The 27271-nt window shown below is 42.1% G+C and overlaps 2 protein-coding genes across 2 annotated transcripts; both read left to right on the forward strand.

The window, feature by feature from the left end:
* Window positions 1–9518: 9518 nt before the first annotated feature.
* LOC306783664 (citrate synthase-lysine N-methyltransferase CSKMT, mitochondrial-like) lies at window positions 9519–10154 on the forward strand (the record flags this gene model as incomplete). The annotated part of the gene is made up of 1 exon (XM_079277396.1): window positions 9519–10154. The coding sequence occupies one exon, from the start codon at window positions 9519–9521 to the stop codon at window positions 10152–10154; it is 636 nt and encodes a 211-aa protein (XP_079133522.1).
* A 10793-nt stretch (window positions 10155–20947) lies between these two features.
* On the forward strand, window positions 20948–21583 carry LOC306783786 (citrate synthase-lysine N-methyltransferase CSKMT, mitochondrial-like; the record flags this gene model as incomplete). The annotated part of the gene is made up of 1 exon (XM_079277597.1): window positions 20948–21583. One exon carries the CDS (start codon window positions 20948–20950, stop codon window positions 21581–21583), a length of 636 nt encoding a protein of 211 aa, XP_079133723.1.
* Between the last annotated feature and the right edge of the window lie 5688 nt (window positions 21584–27271).

The raw sequence follows: 27271 nt of genomic DNA on the forward strand, positions 1-27271 counted from the left end.
CTCACCAGCTCCTTCTTGTCAGTGTCTTTATTCCATTTTGAACCACACCATCCAAAACTCAAACTCTAGGTAAGGCCGGCGAGGTAATCCGCGGACATCGGGCTCTTACCTATACCGAGCAGTGTTGGTCCGCCACTCCCAAAGAACACGCAGTTCGGCCTATCAGGGCTGCCGCCCATCAACGCTTATCGATTCAGCGCTCCCAGTCCTCGCAGTTTACCAAACGCTCTGAATCTCAGTATTCACTGAACTAGTCCCCTCTGCTCACCCTGCTAGTATACTTCAGACTGCAAATCATAGCTTACCTCAGTGGAACGAGGCCTCCTCCGGGGAACGTCCTCACCGGCACCTCAGAGCTAGCTGTTAGCAACGCTAGCCAAAGACACTTCCTCTAAAGTTCTTACAAAACTAACTCACAGATTTCATGAAACGGCTCTGCCTACCGATATGATGGGCCCCGGAAGTGTGTTTGACCAGTGCAGCCTTCAGCCCACGCAGCGAGGCCGGTAAGGAAGTCTCCATCTGGGGTGCCAAATTTGTTATGGAAGAATTTTACCTCACAACAAGAGAGAAGGCCAGAGCACATGTGACTGCCATGTGCCGTCGACACGCTGCAATAATAACGCTACCAAGGCTGGATTACAATTATAAGGAATTTAATTCCACTGATGTAAGCACGATTACAGTTATACATATGGAGTATATACTCCTATGACATATTAAAACAATAAAACCCCATTTGCAAAAAACTCTACTCAGCTCCTCAGATATAAAAAACACGTCTGTTCTCTGCGAGCATCCAGGTGAGAGAGAAAAAGGCTTTAACTTAAACCACCCACATCTGTTCGAAACACCTCCCCTTCCATTTATCTCGATTCCTATTGGCTAACTTCCAGGAGTGTATTCGGCTGTCTGGCTCTGAGTTTACTATCACATTCAATGACTGTCAGTTACGTTTTAATCCCATCTATAATAATCCTTCAAAATGAAAGTTTATACTTCTGCAACTTGGCAGAAGTTTCATGCTTCTGCATGTTTGTTTATCTTAATTATGCATCCTCGAAACCCTTATGATTATGACTAACTATGAATTATTAATTATGAATTATTAAACACTTTTATTATATCTACTAACTACAGTTTTTTTACTCAAATTTCTTACAGTACCTTTGAATGTCTTTCAGGTTGTCTTTGAAGCTCAGCATGGGAAAGATGTTGGAGGAGAGATTGGACTGGACAATGTTGTGCTGACCTCAGGGCCCTGTCAAGAGGATGTCAGTCCATTCGTTTAAGAAGCTCCACCCCGGATTTACAAAATATGACACATGTCAAAGATTCCTGTTTCCTGTCTGTATGTTGGTCTGGAGTTTCACACTGTCTTTCAAGACATCCACATAAAGATACAGATATGGTCTCAAGGGAAGATCTGTACTTTCACTGCATGCATGTTTACTTAATCACCATGCTGCTACATTGGTACATTCGGCTTCATTCTCCATCGTGATTTTCACAATGGTCTCTGAAGATACAGATCACCCAGATCTCAGGAATAGGTGGAAATGCTTACTCTGTATTTTAGTTAGATGAAACAGTATTGTGCTTAGTCCTTTGTCGTGTATGTGATTGCTGAAGTGAAGTGAAAATAATCATGTAATGTGGATTATTAGGTGAATTAAATCTGAAATTCAATCTTAGATGAATAACTTTTTTGAAGTTCAAATGATAAAAGTATCAGTACGTAACTGCTGTACATTTTGCTTCCATATTATACTGTCCTATTACAATAAATCTGTTTTTTTTTCTAACTGTCTTCCAATCCTCTTGATTGTGTCAGTTGTAAGTTTATGCAAACAGAAATCTGTGCATCCTTCAAGAAGTAATGAGGTACAATCCTGAGGTATTTTGTGCTTAACTTCAAAGTATTAACCTACTACTAAATGTTAGAGGAGCATGCTGGATTCTGTGCTCCATAACATTTGCATGATTAGAATAAAGGTCAGTGAGCCTATAGTTTCATTCAGAAAAATCCCAGATGTCAACGATCAAAAACAATTCTAAGTGGCCCATTCTGCATTAAAGCACAGTTAGGAGCGATAATTGACCTACCTTTCGTCAGTTTCATATTTTGTTAAGATTGTCTGACATGATTTTGGGGTATGTTTACATCGTGGTGTTGCTAAGTAAAATTCCGTTCGTACCTTCTGAAGACATCTCAGTAAAAACATGGTTATAGTGAGACAGTGACATTAACTCGTCTTTATGTTACCTAGGGTCTTAAACTGTGTGAGAAGTTCGAGGGAGGGCAGAGACTTTCTAGTGGGTTGGTGGTTTTGCCCGTCCTGTCTCTCTGTCCTTCTCTCCAGCCCCTGTTCACTCCCGGTCACATGGCATCCCCTCCCACCTACACACCTGTTCCCACTTTGCTCATCAGACCTGTAGTTTCTAGAAAACACACCTAAAACATTTTACTCTTCTATATATTTGTATCTTTGTATATAAGAAACATTTCACCAACAAAGACCACGCTTCTTATGATTGCAAATTAGTTTGAAATAACATAACATCACAAAAAACATAATAAATAGAACTGAAGCCACCGGGAGATAATTGACACACTTATACAGGGAGACACAGGTTGTTAAATCAGGAGAAACTTCATTTACAGTGAACAAATACATTTATTAAAATGTGCAAAGTAAAGTTTAAATGTTGGCGAGTCGACACTGGTGGAGTTGTTGAAGACAGCAGGGGCAGGCTGAAGATCTCGATGACGGCATGTGGAGTGGGACTGCCCTCAGTGGAAGAAACCTTGAACACCGGATGTGATGATGAATGGGGAGGAGGGTCACATCGGGTTCTACTGAAATGACAGCTGACTGCACAGAAGAGAACAGGTCTTTAAAGTTTGACAGGAAATATATGATTGGCTGAGGGAGGCCGTGGCGAAATCGCCCACTGTCAGCTGATAGAGGAGCCAGAGAGCGAGAGCCAGAGAGATGAGTGAGTGAATGAGAGCATAGCAAGACTGTCCTAATGTAGGAGGTTAGAGTAAATCCCAACATTTTATACAGTTAGTTAATTAATTTACAACTGCATGATTATAAATACTATATTTCAAAATATCCCCCCTATAAGCAAAGCTCTCTAAGTTGTACTGTACTTTACTCTCAGTAAATAATCAATGCTAACAATTTGATATTCAAGGAGGATTTGATAATCCTTAAATCATCATGGTGGCACCAAACATACTAAGCTCAATTATGAAAAGTGCTGACGGACAAAATCTATTCTGAATCCAAAGTTACAGGTCAGATATGCTTCTGGTTCACAGGACAGGAGTTTGGTGAGGGTATATTACCCCATCATGCTACATTGGCCACCGGGAGTACCCTCACGCAGACTGGCATATGACGAGGAAGAAGACTCACGCCCACTATTGACACTGACAGCAGCATGTGGATTGCCTAGCCACCTTGCAGAATGTAAGAACTGTCTCTCCCCAACAGTTCAAACTCTCACTGTCAGCATCGGTAAAAACAGCGATCGAATCTCGTGATTCATATGCCACAACAACGGCAGTGGCCAGAGGCCAGTGCCAGACAATACATATGATCCAAACAAACCTGTGAGTGAACGGTAGCATAAAGACATTGTCCGCAAAGCTCTAAGTTGTACTGTACTTAACTCTCAGTAAATAATCAATGCTAACAATTTGATATTCAAGGAGGGATTTGGTAATCCTAACATCATCATGGTGGCACCAAACATCCTGAGTCAAATTATGAAAAGTGGTAGCAGTCAAAATCTATTCTGAATCCAATGCTACAGGTCAGATATGCTGCTGGTTTACACGACAGGAGTTTGGTGCCAGTATCTTACCCCATCATCCTACAGCGGACACAAGCATGTGCGCCGGACAAACAAGGAGGATAACAATGTTCTGTGATGTCCTGTTCATGCCAGGAAACTGTGAATACTGTTATTCCAGAGGGAGGGCAGATTGAGTGTGCAGCAGTTAATTGAAGCAAAGACGGTAGAAAGAAGAAAACAATAAATATATATATATATATATATATATATATATATATATATATATATATATATATATATATATATACATATATATATATATGAATATAGCTGTGAAGTAAAGAATGCAAAACATCTTTCAAGGAAAATCTAACCACAAACTACAAAGTTCACACAAATACACACATGCCAACAAATGCATAACACAGTATTTGACAACTAATTTGGTTGAGTGCTAGAAGTGCACAAATGTGTGTATTGGCATCACAGGAAAACAATTTGTTCCATTAACTTATTGAGATCATTGTAGCTCTGATGTGATAAAACACATCTCTGTATTATATTTTACTCATGTTAGCAAAACAGACAGTAATGATGACAGCAAATATAGTGGTATTAATGAACATATGCATCATATTTGTCTTTATCTATGTCTGTAACTACTATATAGATGAGACTGTGTACAAAATGCTTTCCACAATAACAATTATGTAAAGAAGTGTAAGTAATCTCAATAGTGCTTCAAGTGTACAAATAGCATTTGTTTTTCGGGTTTGATTCCTTGGTGACAAATTCTATTACATAGCAGCCAACCATTATCTACATTTACATACATTATATGACAGCAAGTCCTTGGTCAGTGTTTTAAATCATGTAGACTAAAATCTAACCAAAGTGTGTACAGTGTTCATCCTAGCAGAATATTTCGGACCAAAGAACTCATTCGTGCACATTACTAACTTTGCTTCTTCCCACAAGTACTTGTTAAACAACTCATTTAACATGTGCATACATGCCACTATGCACAATAGCAATTAGTAAAGTTACATCAAGTTTCTACTTTAACAAAAGAAAATGGATCAAAGAGAGTAATACAGGTGTGATGCACGGGTGTGTAAATGTAATGTCTCTGGAGAGACATTTGTCCAACGATGGCCCAAAGACAGACAGGATGTGGACCAGTAAACAAACCTCAGAAAATATGTTTTCATTTTATTTCAAATTGATGTTTGTGTCACTTATTCTGAAACTCTGGCTTCCTGTCACAACAATGTAGGAAACGTGAAACAGCAGGTCCACGTGCTGTCAATCTGTGGACACTGGAGGACCACATAGGACCAAGGACAGGGTCCAACCTGACACCCTCAAACCTCCATGCAAACATGCATCTCTATATTATTGGACATTATATGAGACCGTGTTTTTTAAATAGGCCTGAATGGAGACTTAATGTGTGGTTAACCCCTGGGCAGGTCACGTGACTCTCAAACGCGACAGGAGACTGAGTCACAATGTCATGTTAGTTGTATTATTTGAGCTCATGTGGATATATTCCTCTTAAAGTTGTATTTAATGTCTGTTTGTGCAGCGGAGGACTGTTGAGGACCTGATGGAGACTCTGAGGTAAGAACGAGCTGTTCTCAGTCGAACGTTCCATCGTTACCATGTTTACCAAATTGTGCATTTTTTCTAAATTCAGTCTGTTCCAACCGTTGGTCCGTCAGAAAAAGCCGAAATCTACTTTCACTCGAAAAAGCCGAAATCTACTTTCACTCGAAGAAACCTCCCAAGAAACACCTTCAAACCAGGATTTTTCTGCATCCGTGACTTAACGTTACTGATAAAGGTAAGTCTGATTCTGATCAACTTTTGCAGGAAAAAAAGCGATATTTATATACTTTTTCCACCACTGTTTTTTATGTATTTATTTATGTATCTATCTGAACCGATGTTTATCCTAATATTGATAATATTTTCAGTTATCAGTGTATATTAATCCACTAGGACTGACTTTTGACTGTTGAGACCAAGTTTAAACAAGTTTATCTGAACAAAAGCTGCTTTCTTGGTTAGCTAACGTTAGCTTTATAGACCCGACCGTCCAGCGTTAGCTTAAACTGAGAAATGCTAATAGAAATATTGTTTCTTTATATTTATATAACTTCTCGGTGATACGGATCACAAGTGATGCACGCATGATAATATATTTAATCCATATTAACTCACAATTCACACATTTCTTACATACTTGTGATATTTTTCATACATATTAACACAATGAACAGCAGAGTGAAAGAACCACTAAAAGATATTTTCTATCGAAAAAGTGCTGATATGTTTCTGACTTTTAGTCAATGTAGACATATGGAAGGCCTCCTGCAGTAACAATACTGAAACAAATGCAAACATGTTGCACTGTACTGGGTTTGTTTCTGCTAATACTTTTGCGAGCGTATCATTTATTGTATGACATTTACTTTCTATCTAGTCACACTGCTTTGTGCTACTGATCCTTTCAATGTGATATGAGAAATGACTATGATATGGATCAGTGGTCTGAGGGTTGTGTGTGTTTTTACCCTCAGATGGCACGACAGTTCCCCTACGTCCCCCTACGTTCCTCCTCCACTCGCTGTGACCCATCTCCTCCCTCCTCTTGTGTCTTCTCCACTCCTATTTCTTCTCTCTCTTCTTCTAGCTCCTCTTCTAGCTCCTCACCTAGTCCCCCACCAGACTACAACCCTGGCAGCACGGACACAGTCCCTCCAACCAGGAGCACGGTAAGAACAAAGAACCTGAATGTCACACAGTTATTTTAACACTTTGATAAGTTTCTTTCATCATCTCCCATTGAGACTCACATACCGAATGACTAACAGAACTGCCTGCAGAGAAGTCTATATGATGTAACAGTCCTTGGTTTGTTTCCACGATGTGGAGCAGTGGTCTGATGGTTGTATTTATTTTTTTAAACCTTCAGGCGGGACGACGCTTCACGTGGAGGACTTTCCTCATCCCGGACCCCAACCGCCCCGACGCCCCACGGATCATCCTCCGTAGAATCCCAGCCTCACAACGCAGGACTGGCTCCTCCACTCGCTGTGACCCATCTCCTCCCTCCTATTGTGTCTTCACTCCTATTTCTTCTCTCTCTTCTTCTAGCTCCTCTTCTAGCTCCTCACCTAGTCCCCCACCAGACTACAACCCTGGCAGCACGGACACAGTCCCTCCAACCAGGAGCACGGTAAGAACAAAGAACCTGAATGTCACACAGTTATTTTAACACTTTGATACGTTTCTTTCATCATCTCCCATTGAGACTCACATACCGAATGACTAACAGAACTGCCTGCAGAGAAGTCTATATGATGTAACAGTCCTTGGTTTGTTTCCACGATGTGGAGCAGTGGTCTGATGGTTGTATTTATTTTTTTAAACCTTCAGGCGCGACGACGCTTCACGTGGAGGTCTTTCCTCATCCCGGACCCCAACCGCCCCGACGCCCCACGGATCATCCTCCGTAGAATCCCAGCCTCATAACGCAGGACTGGCTCCTCCACTCGCTGTGACCCATCTCCTCCCTCCTCTTGTGTCTTCTCCACTCATATTTCTTCTCTCTCTTCTTCTCTCTCTTCTTCTAGCTCCTCACCTAGTCCCCCACCAGACTACAACCCTGGCAGCACGGACACAGTCCCTCCAACCAGGAGCACGGTAAGAACAAAGAACCTGAATGTCACACAGTTATTTTAACACTTTGATACGTTTCTTTCATCATCTCCCATTGAGACTCACATACCGAATGACTAACAGAACTGCCTGCAGAGAAGTCTATATGATGTAACAGTCCTTGGTTTGTTTCTACGATGTGGAGCAGTGGTCTGATGGTTGTATTTATTTTTTTAAACCTTCAGGCGCGACGACGCTTCACGTGGAGGTCTTTCCTCATCCCGGACCCCAACCGCCCCGACGCCCCACAGATCATCCTCCGTAGAATCCCAGCCTTACAACGCAGGACTGGCTCCTCCACTCGCTGTGACCCATCTCCTCCCTCCTCTTGTGTCTTCTCCACTCATATTTCTTCTCTCTCTTCTTCTAGCTCCTCTTCTAGCTCCTCACCTAGTCCCCCACCAGACTACAACCCTGGCAGCACGGACACAGTCCCTCCAACCAGGAGCACGGTAAGAACAAAGAACCTGAATGTCACACAGTTATTTTAACACTTTGATACGTTTCTTTCATCATCTCCCATTGAGACTCACATACCGAATGACTAACAGAACTGCCTGCAGAGAAGTCTATATGATGTAACAGTCCTTGGTTTGTTTCCACGATGGGGAGCAGTGGTCTGATGGTTGTATTTATTTTTTTAAACCTTCAGGCGCGACAACGCTTCACGTCAGGACTGGCTCCTCCACTCGCTGTGACCCATCTCCTCCCTCCTCTTGTGTCTTCTCCACTCCTATTTATTCTCGCTCCTCTTCTAGCTCTTCTAGCTCTAACAATCTGTTTTTGTGTTTAATTTAGCTGACGTCCTGTGTCGAGCCTCGGGTATCACACAGACGTTCCAGCCTGCCTGCCAGCCACTTTCCGGCTAGGATCAGAGCGGAGGGTTACCTTACCTGTTCAACTTACCTACCGTCCAGTGTCGAGCCTCGGGTTTTCACCTGCACGAAGAAGCCTTCCAGTTAGTTCCTCGGAGATCAACTGTGTAGTCTTGGCGTTCCTGTGTCGAGCCTCGGGTATCACACAGACGTTCCAGCCTGCCTGCCAGCCACTTTCCGGCTAGGATCAGAGCGGAGCGCGAGGACGCGCCTCTGTGTTTGACGTGACTGTTTACCTGTCGGCTTCGTCAGCCGCTCAGAGGATTTTGCCACTTTCCGGCTTGGACCCATGCGGAGCGCATAGAGACGCCTCCTTTTTGACTATGTATTTCCTGTCTTTTCCTCTGCCTGTGAGAAATAAATAAAATAGTTTTTTGAAAAATAACTCTGCTGTCCTGAGTCTGCATTTGGGTCCATGAACGCACCACATCATAACACCTTTGATTGTATTGTCACTGCACCGAGACTCAGGCAGGGTGTCTGCACACAGCGAGTGGTCTGGGGGGGAATAGCGTGAACCTCCAAATAAGTAAGAAAGAAAAGTTAAAGTGAGTTGCAGGTGTGTGCACTGATGTCTTACCTAATTGTCACCGATATGTTAGCTACAGAAGCTGACCATAAAGTAGCACTTTGTTGTGCAATAACGTCACACTCAGTTGCAAACTTGTTGGCAACACCAAGCTAATGCAGTCTAATATAACACAGCCTGGATACATCAACACATCTATTTAACAGTTTAAAGATGAACTGAGCATTATAAAGTACACAAAGGGAGGATTCAATGCAGGACTGTTGAGTGTATGTTGCTTTTTTATTTTAATGAGCAATGTGAGTCATTTGAGTTTGTCAGCTTGCTAGATCGTCTTCATGCCGAGCTTAGTGGCTTTTAAGGACCCAAGAAAAGGTCTTAAATCATATATTAAAAGAAAAGACATTTGACACATTAAATTGATGGATTTTAAATTTACTTCAGCATAAAGTCCCTCCAAATATGACAGAAGGATGGAGGCATTAAGGCAAGTTGTATGTGTTTTACTGCTAATGTTCACTCACTAACTCGTGACATAATCCCATCTGTGTTTCTGCCTAGCTGAACTGATTGAAAACATGGATAAGAAAGCAACTTGGGACCGCTTCTACACTGAGAGCAGCAGCAGCACAAACACCTTCAAACACTTTGAGTGGTTCTTTGGCTTCGATGCTGTCCGGGACTTCATTATGCCCCTATTGCAGACCAAGCCCCACCCAGACGGTTTGCTCCAAGTCCTGGCCATGGGCTGTGGCACTTCTGCTTTCGGGCCCTGTATTTACAGACGCTCTCCTCTCCCGGTCCGGGTCACTTGTGCAGACATTTCCCCCATAGCTGTGCGACTAATGCATGAACACGTCCAAACCAAAGCCATTCAAGCTCACAATCTTTCCTCTCGGCTTGAGTTCGTAGAGCTGGACTGCACACAGCTCCACGAGCACTACGGTTGTAGCAGTGTGGACCTTATAGTTGATAAGGGCACCACAGATGCCTTGTTGAGGTCTAAGGAAGGGAAATGGAAGGCCAATCAGGTGCTGAAGCAGTGTTTGTCGGTGTTGCGGAGCTCAGGGTCTCTGCTCCAGTTCTCTGATGAAGACCCTGATGCCAGGCTGCTGTGGCTGGAGACGGAGGCACAGGAGCCGGGGTTGATGGCAGCAGATGTTTGGGTGCAGGAGGTTGGGGAGCTAAGGGGACTGACTACTGCTACCAAGTGACTCCTCGCTCTATTGTATAGCAACTTTCTTCATCTGGATGGTGATAATATTAAATGAGTAAACTACTGAAGTGATTGTAAAAAGTAATTGATAAGGTACACAGAGTGAGTTATCCACCAAACTGGACCTCCACATTCCGACAGCAGAGACAATAGATTTACTACTTATAAAATAACCTGAAGGTAAAGAATGACCTCTTTATGAAATGATAAAAGTTGACAAACCACTTAAACCAGGGGTGCCCAATATGTCGATCGCGATTTGCCACTTGATTTTCTAACACACGGGTCACAAGTCATCAGAGTAAGTTAATGACCAAAAAAAAAATATATATATATATATATATATATATAGATATTCAGCATTTTTAATGTAGGTAGATCATTTTGACTTGGTCATTTTAAAAGTAGCTCTCAAGCCGAAAAGGTGTGGGCACCCCTGGTCTACTACATATAGTGTTTTTTCGATGGGCTCTAGTGGATTTGAGTGCAGCTGAGATGCTGGCAGATAGCAGCTAAATGAACAAAGCAAAATCAGAAATGGGGACTTTAAAGTGACGTTGGTTAAATGCACAAAGTCTATGGTTAAATGTCGCTCTCTGCTGGTTGAGCATGAAAAATACAAAGACGTAAAAGATGTGTCACCGACGGAGAATATGGGAAGACAAATAGACACGCTGTTTGAAATTAATTTATCAAACTATAGAACGTGCAACTCTGTGAATAATATTGTGTGTATCTCAAGACATGAGTGACAGCAAGTCACTCATGTAATCAAGTAATCAAGTAATCAAATATCTGTTTATGTTCCATTGTTATTTCATGACCATTTATAAGACATTTTCCTAATGTGCTCCTTTGGTTTTACCCCCTAGAGTTTATGCTGGATTGCAACTTTGATCAGGGAGCATGTGAGTGGATCCAAGACAAGGCTGATGACATGGACTGGAGCGTAGCCTACCATAACGGTAACAAAATGATATGTGTATTACAGGTTATTTAAGATAATTTTACAATGTAGATGCATTCACTTATGAGACACACTCTCTCAGGTGCTGAGTACTACATATCCATGAGTGGGCTCCTCGGGGAGCCGGAGGATACAGCCAAACTGAAGTTGCTTCTCAGTGACCGGACCCAGCAGGGCAGCTTCTGCCTCACCTTTGACTACCGTGTGGTGGGTCACAATGTGGGAACTCTCAGGGTGCTGCTGGATAATAATAATGCTTACCCCGTATGGGAGCAGAGCCAAAGCAGAGACCAGGGCTGGCAGACAGAGCTCCTCACTGTGGCCTGGAAAGAGGAAGCGCCAGAATCTGTGAGTAATGTTATAGTTTCATAACACGTATTTTCAATCGACGATCGTTGAACGATAGCGCTGTAACAGCTAACAATAATAAAACCAGCCAAAGCACTCTTTTGTGGTTCACGGTGGCCTATGTTTGAAAGACAAGCCCAATATTGTTGAATCACTTCTCGAATCTACAAACTGAAGATGCTATGGTACCTTTGAATGTCTTTCAGGTTGTCTTTGAAGCTCAGCATGGGAAAGATGTTGGAGGAGAGATTGGACTGGACAATGTTGTGCTGACCTCAGGGCCCTGTCAAGAGGATGTCAGTCCATTCGTTTAAGAAGCTCCACCCCGGATTTACAAAATATGACACATGTCAAAGATTCCTGTTTCCTGTCTGTATGTTGGTCTGGAGTTTCACACTGTCTTTCAAGACATCCACATAAAGATACAGATATGGTCTCAAGGGAAGATCTGTACTTTCACTGCATGCATGTTTACTTAATCACCATGCTGCTACATTGGTACATTCGGCTTCATTCTCCATCGTGATTTTCACAATGGTCTCTGAAGATACAGATCACCCAGATCTCAGGAATAGGTGGAAATGCTTACTCTGTATTTTAGTTAGATGAAACAGTATTGTGCTTAGTCCTTTGTCGTGTATGTGATTGCTGAAGTGAAGTGAAAATAATCATGTAATGTGGATTATTAGGTGAATTAAATCTGAAATTCAATCTTAGATGAATAACTTTTTCGAAGTTCAAATGATAAAAGTATCAGTACGTAACTGCTGTACATTTTGCTTTCATATTATACTGTCCTATTACAATAAATCTGTTTTTTTTCTAACTGTCTTCCAATCCTCTTGATTGTGTCAGTTGTAAGTTTATGCAAACAGAAATCTGTGCATCCTTCAAGAAGTAATGAGGTACAATCCTGAGGTATTTTGTGCTTAACTTCAAAGTATTAACCTACTACTAAATGTTAGAGGAGCATGCTGGATTCTGTGCTCCATAACATTTGCATCATTAGAATAAAGGTCAGTGAGCCTATAGTTTCATTCAGAAAAATCCCAGATGTCAACGATCAAAAACAATTCTAAGTGGCCCATTCTGCATTAAAGCACAGTTAGGAGCGATAATTGACCTACCTTTCGTCAGTTTCATATTTTGTTAAGATTGTCTGACATGATTTTGGGGTATGTTTACATCGTGGTGTTGCTAAGTAAAATTCCGTTCGTACCTTCTGAAGACATCTCAGTAAAAACATGGTTATAGTGAGACAGTGACATTAACTCGTCTTTATGTTACCTAGGGTCTTAAACTGTGTGAGAAGTTCGAGGGAGGGCAGAGACTTTGTAGTGGGTTGGTGGTTTTGCCCGTCCTGTCTCTCTGTCCTTCTCTCCAGCCCCTGCTCACTCCCCAGACCTGCCAGTCCTGGTCACATGACATCCCCTCCCACCTACACACCTGTTCCCACTTTCCTCATCAGACCTGTAGTTTCTAGAAAACACACCTAAAACATTTTACTCTACTATATATATATATATTTGGAGTTTTTTTTACGAGAAGTAAAAGTTCTTTGTATATAAGAAACATTTCACCAACAAAGACCACGCTTCTTATGATTGCAAATTAGTTTGAAATAACATAACATACATCACAAAAAACATAATAAATAGAACTGAAGCCACCGGGAGATAATTGACAGACTTATACAGGGAGACACAGGTTGTTAAATCAGGAGAAACTTCATTTACAGTGAACAAATACATTTATTAAAATGTGCAAAGTAAAGTTTAAATGTTGGCGAGTCGACACTGGTGGAGTTGTTGAAGACAGCAGGGGCAGGCTGAAGATCTCGATGACGGCATGTGGAGTGGGACTGCCCTCAGTGGAAGAAACCTTGAACACCGGATGTGATGATGAATGGGGAGGAGGGTCACATCGGGTTCTACTGAAATGACAGCTGACTGCACAGAAGAGAACAGGTCTTTAAAGTTTGACAGGAAATATATGATTGGCTGAGGGAGGCCGTGGCGAAATCGCCCACTGTCAGCTGATAGAGGAGCCAGAGAGCGAGAGCCAGAGAGATGAGTGAGTGAATGAGAGCATAACAAGACTGTCCTAATGTAGGAGGTTAGAGTAAATCCCAACATTTTATATAGTTAGTTAATTCATTTACAACTGTATGATTATAAATACTATATTTCAAAATATCCCTCCTATAAGCAAAGCTCTCTAAGTTGTACTGTACTTTACTCTCAGTAAATAATCAATGCTAACAATTTGATATTCAAGGAGGATTTGATAATCCTTAAATCATCATGGTGGCACCAAACATACTAAGCTCAATTATGAAAAGTGCTGACGGACAAAATCTATTCTGAATCCAAAGTTACAGGTCAGATATGCTTCTGGTTCACAGGACAGGAGTTTGGTGAGGGTATATTACCCCATCATGCTACATTGGCCACCGGGAGTACCCTCACGCAGACTGGCATATGACGAGGAAGAAGACTCACGCCCACTATTGACACTGACAGCAGCATGTGGATTGCCTAGCCACCTTGCAGAATGTAAGAACTGTCTCTCCCCAACAGTTCAAACTCTCACTGTCAGCATCGGTAAAAACAGCGATCGAATCTCGTGATTCATATGCCACAACAACGGCAGTGGCCAGAGGCCAGTGCCAGACAATACATATGATCCAAACAAACCTGTGAGTGAACGGTAGCATAAAGACATTGTCCGCAAAGCTCTAAGTTGTACTGTACTTTACTCTCAGTAAATAATCAATGCTAACAATTTGATATTCAAGGAGGATTTGATAATCCTAAAATCATCATGGTGGCACCAAACATCCTGAGCCAAATTATGAAAAGTGGTAGCGGTCAAAATCTATTCTGAATCCAATGCTACAGGTCAGATATGCTGCTGGTTTACACGACAGGAGTTTGGTGCCAGTATCTTACCCCATCATCCTACAGCGGACACAAGCATGTGCGCCGGACAAACAAGGAGGATAACAATGTTCTGTGATGTCCTGTTCATGCCAGGAAACTGTGAATACTGTTATTCCAGAGGGAGGGCAGATTGAGTGTGCAGCAGTTAATTGAAGCAAAGACCGTAGAAAGAAGAAAACAATAAATATATATATATATATATATATATACATATATATATATGAATATAGCTGTGAAGTAAAGAATGCAAAACATCTTTCAAGGAAAATCTAACCACAAACTACAAAGTTCACACAAATACACACATGCCAACAAATGCATAACACAGTATTTGACAACTAATTTGGTTGAGTGCTAGAAGTGCACAAATGTGTGTATTGGCGTCACAGGAAAACAATTTGTTCCATTAACTTATTGAGATCATTGTAGCTCTGATGTGATAAAACACATCTCTGTATTATATTTTACTCATGTTAGCAAAACAGACAGTAATGATGACAGCAAATATAGTGGTATTAATGAACATATGCATCATATTTGTCTTTATCTATGTCTGTAACTACTATATAGATGAGACTGTGTACAAAATGCTTTCCACAATAACAATTATGTAAAGAAGTGTAAGTAATCTCAATCGTGCTTCAAGTGTACAAATAGCATTTGTTTTTCGGGTTTGATTCCTTGGTGACAAATTCTATTACATAGCAGCCAACCATTATCTACATTTACATACATTATACGACAGCAAGTCCTTGGTCAGTGTTTTAGACTAAAATCTAACCAAAGTGTGTACAGTGTTCATCCTAGCAGAATATTTCGGACCAAAGAACTCATTCGTGCACATTACTAACTTTGCTTCTTCCCACAAGTACTTGTTAAACAACTCATTTAACATGTGCATACATGCCACTATGCACAATATCAATTAGTAAAGTTACATCAAGTTTCTACTTTAACAAAAGAAAATGGATCAAAGAGAGTAATACAGGTGTGATGCACGGGTGTGTAAATGTAATGTCTCTGGAGAGACATTTGTCCAACGATGGCCCAAAGACAGACAGGATGTGGACCAGTAAACAAACCTCAGAAAATATGTTTTCATTTTATTTCAAATTGATGTTTGTGTCACTTATTCTGAAACTCTGGCTTCCTGTCACAACAATGTAGGAAACGTGAAACAGCAGGTCCACGTGCTGTCAATCTGTGGACACTGGAGGACCACATAGGACCAAGGACAGGGTCCAACCTGACACCCTCAAACCTCCATGCAAACATGCATCTCTATATTATTGGACATTATATGAGACCGTGTTTTTTAAATAGGCCTGAATGGAGACTTAATGTGTGGTTAACCCCTGGGCAGGTCACGTGACTCTCAAACGCGACAGGAGACTGAGTCACAATGTCATGTTAGTTGTATTATTTGAGCTCATGTGGATATATTCCTCTTAAAGTTGTATTTAATGTCTGTTTGTGCAGCGGAGGACTGTTGAGGACCTGATGGAGACTCTGAGGTAAGAACGAGCTGTTCTCAGTCGAACGTTCCATCGTTACCATGTTTACCAAATTGTGCATTTTTTCTAAATTCAGTCTGTTCCAACCGTTGGTCCGTCAGAAAAAGCCGAAATCTACTTTCACTCGAAAAAGCCGAAATCTACTTTCACTCGAAGAAACCTCCCAAGAAACACCTTCAAACCAGGATTTTTCTGCATCCGTGACTTAACGTTACTGATAAAGGTAAGTCTGATTCTGATCAACTTTTGCAGGAAAAAAAGCGATATTTATATACTTTTTCCACCACTGTTTTTTATGTATTTATTTATGTATCTATCTGAACCGATGTTTATCCTAATATTGATAATATTTTCAGTTATCAGTGTATATTAATCCACTAGGACTGACTTTTGACTGTTGAGACCAAGTTTAAACAAGTTTATCTGAACAAAAGCTGCTTTCTTGGTTAGCTAACGTTAGCTTTATAGACCCGACCGTCCAGCGTTAGCTTAAACTGAGAAATGCTAATAGAAATATTGTTTCTTTATATTTATATAACTTCTCGGTGATACGGATCACAAGTGATGCACGCATGATAATATATTTAATCCATATTAACTCACAATTCACACATTTCTTACATACTTGTGATATTTTTCATACATATTAACACAATGAACAGCAGAGTGAAAGAACCACTAAAAGATATTTTCTATCGAAAAAGTGCTGATATGTTTCTGACTTTTAGTCAATGTAGACATATGGAAGGCCTCCTGCAGTAACAATACTGAAACAAATGCAAACATGTTGCACTGTACTGGGTTTGTTTCTGCTAATACTTTTGCGAGCGTATCATTTATTGTATGACATTTACTTTCTATCTAGTCACACTGCTTTGTGCTACTGATCCTTTCAATGTGATATGAGAAATGACTATGATATGGATCAGTGGTCTGAGGGTTGTGTGTGTTTTTACCCTCAGATGGCACGACAGTTCCCCTACGTCCCCCTACGTTCCTCCTCCACTCGCTGTGACCCATCTCCTCCCTCCTCTTGTGTCTTCTCCACTCCTATTTCTTCTCTCTCTTCTTCTAGCTCCTCTTCTAGCTCCTCACCTAGTCCCCCACCAGACTACAACCCTGGCAGCACGGACACAGTCCCTCCAACCAGGAGCACGGTAAGAACAAAGAACCTGAATGTCACACAGTTATTTTAACACTTTGATAAGTTTCTTTCATCATCTCCCATTGAGACTCACATACCGAATGACTAACAGAACTGCCTGCAGAGAAGTCTATATGATGTAACAGTCCTTGGTTTGTTTCCACGATGTGGAGCAGTGGTCTGATGGTTGTATTTATTTTTTTAAACCTTCAGGCGGGACGACGCTTCACGTGGAGGACTTTCCTCATCCCGGACCCCAACCGCCCCGACGCCCCACGGATCATCCTCCGTAGAATCCCAGCCTCACAACGCAGGACTGGCTCCTCCACTCGCTGTGACCCATCTCCTCCCTCCTATTGTGTCTTCACTCCTATTTCTTCTCTCTCTTCTTCTAGCTCCTCTTCTAGCTCCTCACCTAGTCCCCCACCAGACTACAACCCTGGCAGCACGGACACAGTCCCTCCAACCAGGAGCACGGTAAGAACAAAGAACCTGAATGTCACACAGTTATTTTAACACTTTGATACGTTTCTTTCATCATCTCCCATTGAGACTCACATACCGAATGACTAACAGAACTGCCTGCAGAGAAGTCTATATGATGTAACAGTCCTTGGTTTGTTTCCACGATGTGGAGCAGTGGTCTGATGGTTGTATTTATTTTTTTAAACCTTCAGGCGCGACGACGCTTCACGTGGAGGTCTTTCCTCATCCCGGACCCCAACCGCCCCGACGCCCCACGGATCATCCTCCGTAGAATCCCAGCCTCACAACGCAGGACTGGCTCCTCCACTCGCTGTGACCCATCTCCTCCCTCCTCTTGTGTCTTCTCCACTCATATTTCTTCTCTCTCTTCTTCTCTCTCTTCTTCTAGCTCCTCACCTAGTCCCCCACCAGACTACAACCCTGGCAGCACGGACACAGTCCCTCCAACCAGGAGCACGGTAAGAACAAAGAACCTGAATGTCACACAGTTATTTTAACACTTTGATACGTTTCTTTCATCATCTCCCATTGAGACTCACATACCGAATGACTAACAGAACTGCCTGCAGAGAAGTCTATATGATGTAACAGTCCTTGGTTTGTTTCCACGATGTGGAGCAGTGGTCTGATGGTTGTATTTATTTTTTTAAACCTTCAGGCGGGACGACGCTTCACGTGGAGGACTTTCCTCATCCCGGACCCCAACCGCCCCGACGCCCCACGGATCATCCTCCGTAGAATCCCAGCCTCACAACGCAGGACTGGCTCCTCCACTCGCTGTGACCCATCTCCTCCCTCCTCTTGTGTCTTCTCCACTCATATTTCTTCTCTCTCTTCTTCTCTCTCTTCTTCTAGCTCCTCACCTAGTCCCCCACCAGACTACAACCCTGGCAGCACGGACACAGTCCCTCCAACCAGGAGCACGGTAAGAACAAAGAACCTGAATGTCACACAGTTATTTTAACACTTTGATACGTTTCTTTCATCATCTCCCATTGAGACTCACATACCGAATGACTAACAGAACTGCCTGCAGAGAAGTCTATATGATGTAACAGTCCTTGGTTTGTTTCCACGATGTGGAGCAGTGGTCTGATGGTTGTATTTATTTTTTTAAACCTTCAGGCGCGACGACGCTTCACGTGGAGGTCTTTCCTCATCCCGGACCCCAACCGCCCCGACGCCCCACGGATCATCCTCCGTAGAATCCCAGCCTCACAACGCAGGACTGGCTCCTCCACTCGCTGTGACCCATCTCCTCCCTCCTCTTGTGTCTTCTCCACTCATATTTCTTCTCTCTCTTCTTCTCTCTCTTCTTCTAGCTCCTCACCTAGTCCCCCACCAGACTACAACCCTGGCAGCACGGACACAGTCCCTCCAACCAGGAGCACGGTAAGAACAAAGAACCTGAATGTCACACAGTTATTTTAACACTTTGATACGTTTCTTTCATCATCTCCCATTGAGACTCACATACCGAATGACTAACAGAACTGCCTGCAGAGAAGTCTATATGATGTAACAGTCCTTGGTTTGTTTCTACGATGTGGAGCAGTGGTCTGATGGTTGTATTTATTTTTTTAAACCTTCAGGCGCGACGACGCTTCACGTGGAGGTCTTTCCTCATCCCGGACCCCAACCGCCCCGACGCCCCACAGATCATCCTCCGTAGAATCCCAGCCTTACAACGCAGGACTGGCTCCTCCACTCGCTGTGACCCATCTCCTCCCTCCTCTTGTGTCTTCTCCACTCATATTTCTTCTCTCTCTTCTTCTAGCTCCTCTTCTAGCTCCTCACCTAGTCCCCCACCAGACTACAACCCTGGCAGCACGGACACAGTCCCTCCAACCAGGAGCACGGTAAGAACAAAGAACCTGAATGTCACACAGTTATTTTAACACTTTGATACGTTTCTTTCATCATCTCCCATTGAGACTCACATACCGAATGACTAACAGAACTGCCTGCAGAGAAGTCTATATGATGTAACAGTCCTTGGTTTGTTTCCACGATGGGGAGCAGTGGTCTGATGGTTGTATTTATTTTTTTAAACCTTCAGGCGCGACAACGCTTCACGTCAGGACTGGCTCCTCCACTCGCTGTGACCCATCTCCTCCCTCCTCTTGTGTCTTCTCCACTCCTATTTATTCTCGCTCCTCTTCTAGCTCTTCTAGCTCTAACAATCTGTTTTTGTGTTTAATTTAGCTGACGTCCTGTGTCGAGCCTCGGGTATCACACAGACGTTCCAGCCTGCCTGCCAGCCACTTTCCGGCTAGGATCAGAGCGGAGGGTTACCTTACCTGTTCAACTTACCTACCGTCCAGTGTCGAGCCTCGGGTTTTCACCTGCACGAAGAAGCCTTCCAGTTAGTTCCTCGGAGATCAACTGTGTAGTCTTGGCGTTCCTGTGTCGAGCCTCGGGTATCACACAGACGTTCCAGCCTGCCTGCCAGCCACTTTCCGGCTAGGATCAGAGCGGAGCGCGAGGACGCGCCTCTGTGTTTGACGTGACTGTTTACCTGTCGGCTTCGTCAGCCGCTCAGAGGATTTTGCCACTTTCCACTTTTGGACCCATGCGGAGCGCATAGAGACGCCTCCTTTTTGACTATGTATTTCCTGTCTTTTCCTCTGCCTGTGAGAAATAAATAAAATTGTTTTTTGAAAAATAACTCTGCTGTCCTGAGTCTGCATTTGGGTCCATGAACGCACCACATCATAACACCTTTGATTGTATTGTCACTGCACCGAGACTCAGGCAGGGTGTTTGCACACAGCGAGTGGTCTGGGGGGGAATAGCGTGAACCTCCAAATAAGTAAGAAAGAAAAGTTAAAGTGAGTTGCAGGTGTGTGCACTGATGTCTTACCTAATTGTCACCGATATGTTAGCTACAGAAGCTGACCATAAAGTAGCACTTTGTTGTGCAATAACGTCACACTCAGTTGCAAACTTGTTGGCAACACCAAGCTAATGCAGTCTAATATAACACAGCCTGGATACATCAACACATCTATTTAACAGTTTAAAGATGAACTGAGCATTATAAAGTACACAAAGGGAGGATTCAATGCAGGACTGTTGAGTGTATGTTGCTTTTTTATTTTAATGAGCAATCTGAGTCATTTGAGTTTGTCAGCTTGCTAGATCGTCTTCATGCCGAGCTTAGTGGCTTTTAAGGACCCAAGAAAAGGTCTTAAATCATATATTAAAAGAAAAGACATTTGACACATTAAATTGATGGATTTTAAATTTACTTCAGCATAAAGTCCCTCCAAATATGACAGAAGGATGGAGGCATTAAGGCAAGTTGTATGTGTTTTACTGCTAATGTTCACTCACTAACTCGTGACATAATCCCATCTGTGTTTCTGCCTAGCTGAACTGATTGAAAACATGGATAAGAAAGCAACTTGGGACCGCTTCTACACTGAGAGCAGCAGCAGCACAAACACCTTCAAACACTTTGAGTGGTTCTTTGGCTTCAATGCTGTCCGGGACTTCATTATGCCCCTATTGCAGACCAAGCCCCACCCAGACGGTTTGCTCCAAGTCCTGGCCATGGGCTGTGGCACTTCTGCTTTCGGGCCCTGTATTTACAGACGCTCTCCTCTCCCGGTCCGGGTCACTTGTGCAGACATTTCCCCCATAGCTGTGCGACTAATGCATGAACACGTCCAAACCAAAGCCATTCAAGCTCACAATCTTTCCTCTCGGCTTGAGTTCGTAGAGCTGGACTGCACACAGCTCCACGAGCACTACGGTTGTAGCAGTGTGGACCTTATAGTTGATAAGGGCACCACAGATGCCTTGTTGAGGTCTAAGGAAGGGAAATGGAAGGCCAATCAGGTGCTGAAGCAGTGTTTGTCGGTGTTGCGGAGCTCAGGGTCTCTGCTCCAGTTCTCTGATGAAGACCCTGATGCCAGGCTGCTGTGGCTGGAGACGGAGGCACAGGAGCTGGGGTTGATGGCAGCAGATGTTGGGGTGCAGGAGGTTGGGGAGCTAAGGGGACTGACTACTGCTACCAAGTGACTCCTCGCTCTATTGTATAGCAACTTTCTTCATCTGGATGGTGATAATATTAAATGAGTAAACTACTGAAGTGATTGTAAAAAGTAATTGATAAGGTACACAGAGTGAGTTATCCACCAAACTGGACCTCCACATTCCGACAGCAGAGACAATAGATTTACTACTTATAAAATAACCTGAAGGTAAAGAATGACCTCTTTATGAAATGATAAAAGTTGACAAACCACTTAAACCAGGGGTGCCCAATATGTCGATCGCGATTTGCCACTTGATTTTCTAACACACGGGTCACAAGTCATCAGAGTAAGTTAATGACCAAAAAAAAAAAATATATATATATATATATATATATATAGATATTCAGCATTTTTAATGTAGGTAGATCATTTTGACTTGGTCATTTTAAAAGTAGCTCTCAAGCCGAAAAGGTGTGGGCACCCCTGGTCTACTACATATAGTGTTTTTTCGATGGGCTCTAGTGGATTTGAGTGCAGCTGAGATGCTGGCAGATAGCAGCTAAATGAACAAAGCAAAATCAGAAATGGGGACTTTAAAGTGACGTTGGTTAAATGCACAAAGTCTATGGTTAAATGTCGCTCTCTGCTGGTTGAGCATGAAAAATACAAAGACGTAAAAGATGTGTCACCGACGGAGAATATGGGAAGACAAATAGACACGCTGTTTGAAATTAATTTATCAAACTATAGAATGTGCAACTCTGTGAATAATATTGTGTGTATCTCAAGACATGAGTGACAGCAAGTCACTCATGTAATCAAGTAATCAAGTAATCAAATATCTGTTTATGTTCCATTGTTATTTCATGACCATTTATAAGACATTTTCCTAATGTGCTCCTTTGGTTTTACCCCCTAGAGTTTATGCTGGATTGCAACTTTGATCAGGGAGCATGTGAGTGGATCCAAGACAAGGCTGATGACATGGACTGGAGCGTAGCCTACCATAACGGTAACAAAATGATATGTGTATTACAGGTTATTTAAGATAATTTTACAATGTAGATGCATTCACTTATGAGACACACTCTCTCAGGTGCTGAGTACTACATATCCATGAGTGGGCTCCTCGGGGAGCCGGAGGATACAGCCAAACTGAAGTTGCTTCTCAGTGACCGGACCCAGCAGGGCAGCTTCTGCCTCACCTTTGACTACCGTGTGGTGGGTCACAATGTGGGAACTCTCAGGGTGCTGCTGGATAATAATAATGCTTACCCCGTATGGGAGCAGAGCCAAAGCAGAGACCAGGGCTGGCAGACAGAGCTCCTCACTGTGGCCTGGAAAGAGGAAGCGCCAGAATCTGTGAGTAATGTTATAGTTTCATAACACGTATTTTCAATCGACGATCGTTGAACGATAGCGCTGTAACAGCTAACAATAATAAAACCAGCCAAAGCACTCTTTTGTGGTTCACGGTGGCCTATGTTTGAAAGACAAGCCCAATATTGTTGAATCACTTCTCGAATCTACAAACTGAAGATGCTATGGTACCTTTGAATGTCTTTCAGGTTGTCTTTGAAGCTCAGCATGGGAAAGATGTTGGAGGAGAGATTGGACTGGACAATGTTGTGCTGACCTCAGGGCCCTGTCAAGAGGATGTCAGTCCATTCGTTTAAGAAGCTCCACCCCGGATTTACAAAATATGACACATGTCAAAGATTCCTGTTTCCTGTCTGTATGTTGGTCTGGAGTTTCACACTGTCTTTCAAGACATCCACATAAAGATACAGATATGGTCTCAAGGGAAGATCTGTACTTTCACTGCATGCATGTTTACTTAATCACCATGCTGCTACATTGGTACATTCGGCTTCATTCTCCATCGTGATTTTCACAATGGTCTCTGAAGATACAGATCACCCAGATCTCAGGAATAGGTGGAAATGCTTTCTCTGTATTTTAGTTAGATGAAACAGTATTGTGCTTAGTCCTTTGTCGTGTATGTGATTGCTGAAGTGAAGTGAAAATAATCATGTAATGTGGATTATTAGGTGAATTAAATCTGAAATTCAATCTTAGATGAATAACTTTTTTGAAGTTCAAATGATAAAAGTATCAGTACGTAACTGCTGTACATTTTGCTTTCATATTATACTGTCCTATTACAATAAATCTGTTTTTTTTCTAACTGTCTTCCAATCCTCTTGATTGTGTCAGTTGTAAGTTTATGCAAACAGAAATCTGTGCATCCTTCAAGAAGTAATGAGGTACAATCCTGAGGTATTTTGTGCTTAACTTCAAAGTATTAACCTACTACTAAATGTTAGAGGAGCATGCTGGATTCTGTGCTCCATAACATTTGCATGATTAGAATAAAGGTCAGTGAGCCTATAGTTTCATTCAGAAAAATCCCAGATGTCAACGATCAAAAACAATTCTAAGTGGCCCATTCTGCATTAAAGCACAGTTAGGAGCGATAATTGACCTACCTTTCGTCAGTTTCATATTTTGTTAAGATTGTCTGACATGATTTTGGGGTATGTTTACATCGTGGTGTTGCTAAGTAAAATTCCGTTCGTACCTTCTGAAGACATCTCAGTAAAAACATGGTTATAGTGAGACAGTGACATTAACTCGTCTTTATGTTACCTAGGGTCTTAAACTGTCTGAGAAGTTCGAGGGAGGGCAGAGACTTTCTAGTGGGTTGGTGGTTTTGCCCGTCCTGTCTCTCTGTCCTTCTCTCCAGCCCCTGCTCACTCCCGGTCACATGACATCCCCTCCCACCTACACACCTGTTCCCACTTTGCTCATCAGACCTGTAGTTTCTAGAAAACACACCTAAAACATTTTACTCTTCTATATATTTGTATCTTTGTATATAAGAAACATTTCACCAACAAAGACCACGCTTCTTATGATTGCAAATTAGTTTGAAATAACATAACATCACAAAAAACATAATAAATAGAACTGAAGCCACCGGGAGATAATTGACACACTTATACAGGGAGACACAGGTTGTTAAATCAGGAGAAACTTCATTTACAGTGAACAAATACATTTATTAAAATGTGCAAAGTAAAGTTTAAATGTTGGCGAGTCGACACTGGTGGAGTTGTTGAAGACAGCAGGGGCAGGCTGAAGATCTCGATGACGGCATGTGGAGTGGGACTGCCCTCAGTGGAAGAAACCTTGAACACCGGATGTGATGATGAATGGGGAGGAGGGTCACATCGGGTTCTACTGAAATGACAGCTGACTGCACAGAAGAGAACAGGTCTTTAAAGTTTGACAGGAAATATATGATTGGCTGAGGGAGGCCGTGGCGAAATCGCCCACTGTCAGCTGATAGAGGAGCCAGAGAGCGAGAGCCAGAGAGATGAGTGAGTGAATGAGAGCATAGCAAGACTGTCCTAATGTAGGAGGTTAGAGTAAATCCCAACATTTTATACAGTTAGTTAATTAATTTACAACTGCATGATTATAAATACTATATTTCAAAATATCCCCCCTATAAGCAGAGCTCTAAGTTGTACTGTACTTTACTCTCAGTAAATAATCAATGCTAACAATTTGATATTCAAGGAGGATTTGATAATCCTTAAATCATCATGGTGGCACCAAACATACTAAGCTCAATTATGAAAAGTGCTGACGGACAAAATCTATTCTGAATCCAAAGTTACAGGTCAGATATGCTTCTGGTTCACAGGACAGGAGTTTGGTGAGGGTATATTACCCCATCATGCTACATTGGCCACCGGGAGTACCCTCACGCAGACTGGCATATGACGAGGAAGAAGACTCACGCCCACTATTGACACTGACAGCAGCATGTGGATTGCCTAGCCACCTTGCAGAATGTAAGAACTGTCTCTCCCCAACAGTTCAAACTCTCACTGTCAGCATCGGTAAAAACAGCGATCGAATCTCGTGATTCATATGCCACAACAACGGCAGTGGCCAGAGGCCAGTGCCAGACAATACATATGATCCAAACAAACCTGTGAGTGAACGGTAGCATAAAGACATTGTCCGCAAAGCTCTAAGTTGTACTGTACTTTACTCTCAGTAAATAATCAATGCTAACAATTTGATATTCAAGGAGGGATTTGATAATCCTAAAATCATCATGGTGGCACCAAACATCCTGAGTCAAATTATGAAAAGTGGTAGCAGTCAAAATCTATTCTGAATCCAATGCTACAGGTCAGATATGCTGCTGGTTTACACGACAGGAGTTTGGTGCCAGTATCTTACCCCATCATCCTACAGCGGACACAAGCATGTGCGCCGGACAAACAAGGAGGATAACAATGTTCTGTGATGTCCTGTTCATGCCAGGAAACTGTGAATACTGTTATTCCAGAGGGAGGGCAGATTGAGTGTGCAGCAGTTAATTGAAGCAAAGACGGTAGAAAGAAGAAAACAATAAATATATATATATATATATATATATATATATATATATATATATATATATATATATATATATACATATATATATATATGAATATAGCTGTGAAGTAAAGAATGCAAAACATCTTTCAAGGAAAATCTAACCACAAACTACAAAGTTCACACAAATACACACATGCCAACAAATGCATAACACAGTATTTGACAACTAATTTGGTTGAGTGCTAGAAGTGCACAAATGTGTGTATTGGCATCACAGGAAAACAATTTGTTCCATTAACTTATTGAGATCATTGTAGCTCTGATGTGATAAAACACATCTCTGTATTATATTTTACTCATGTTAGCAAAACAGACAGTAATGATGACAGCAAATATAGTGGTATTAATGAACATATGCATCATATTTGTCTTTATCTATGTCTGTAACTACTATATAGATGAGACTGTGTACAAAATGCTTTCCACAATAACAATTATGTAAAGAAGTGTAAGTAATCTCAATAGTGCTTCAAGTGTACAAATAGCATTTGTTTTTCGGGTTTGATTCCTTGGTGACAAATTCTATTACATAGCAGCCAACCATTATCTACATTTACATACATTATATGACAGCAAGTCCTTGGTCAGTGTTTTAAATCATGTAGACTAAAATCTAACCAAAGTGTGTACAGTGTTCATCCTAGCAGAATATTTCGGACCAAAGAACTCATTCGTGCACATTACTAACTTTGCTTCTTCCCACAAGTACTTGTTAAACAACTCATTTAACATGTGCATACATGCCACTATGCACAATATCAATTAGTAAAGTTACATCAAGTTTCTACTTTAACAAAAGAAAATGGATCAAAGAGAGTAATACAGGTGTGATGCACGGGTGTGTAAATGTAATGTCTCTGGAGAGACATTTGTCCAACGATGGCCCAAAGACAGACAGGATGTGGACCAGTAAACAAACCTCAGAAAATATGTTTTCATTTTATTTCAAATTGATGTTTGTGTCACTTATTCTGAAACTCTGGCTTCCTGTCACAACAATGTAGGAGACGTGAAACAGCAGGTCCACGTGCTGTCAATCTGTGGACACTGGAGGACCACATAGGACCAAGGACAGGGTCCAACCTGACACCCTCAAACCTCCATGCAAACATGCATCTCTATATTATTGGACATTATATGAGACCGTGTTTTTTAAATAGGCCTGAATGGAGACTTAATGTGTGGTTAACCCCTGGGCAGGTCACGTGACTCTCAAACGCGACAGGAGACTGAGTCACAATGTCATGTTAGTTGTATTATTTGAGCTCAT

The sequence above is a fragment of the Melanostigma gelatinosum genome (assembly GCF_949748355.1).
Source record: "Melanostigma gelatinosum genome assembly, chromosome: 10".
NCBI classification, from domain to species: domain Eukaryota; kingdom Metazoa; phylum Chordata; class Actinopteri; order Perciformes; family Zoarcidae; genus Melanostigma; species Melanostigma gelatinosum.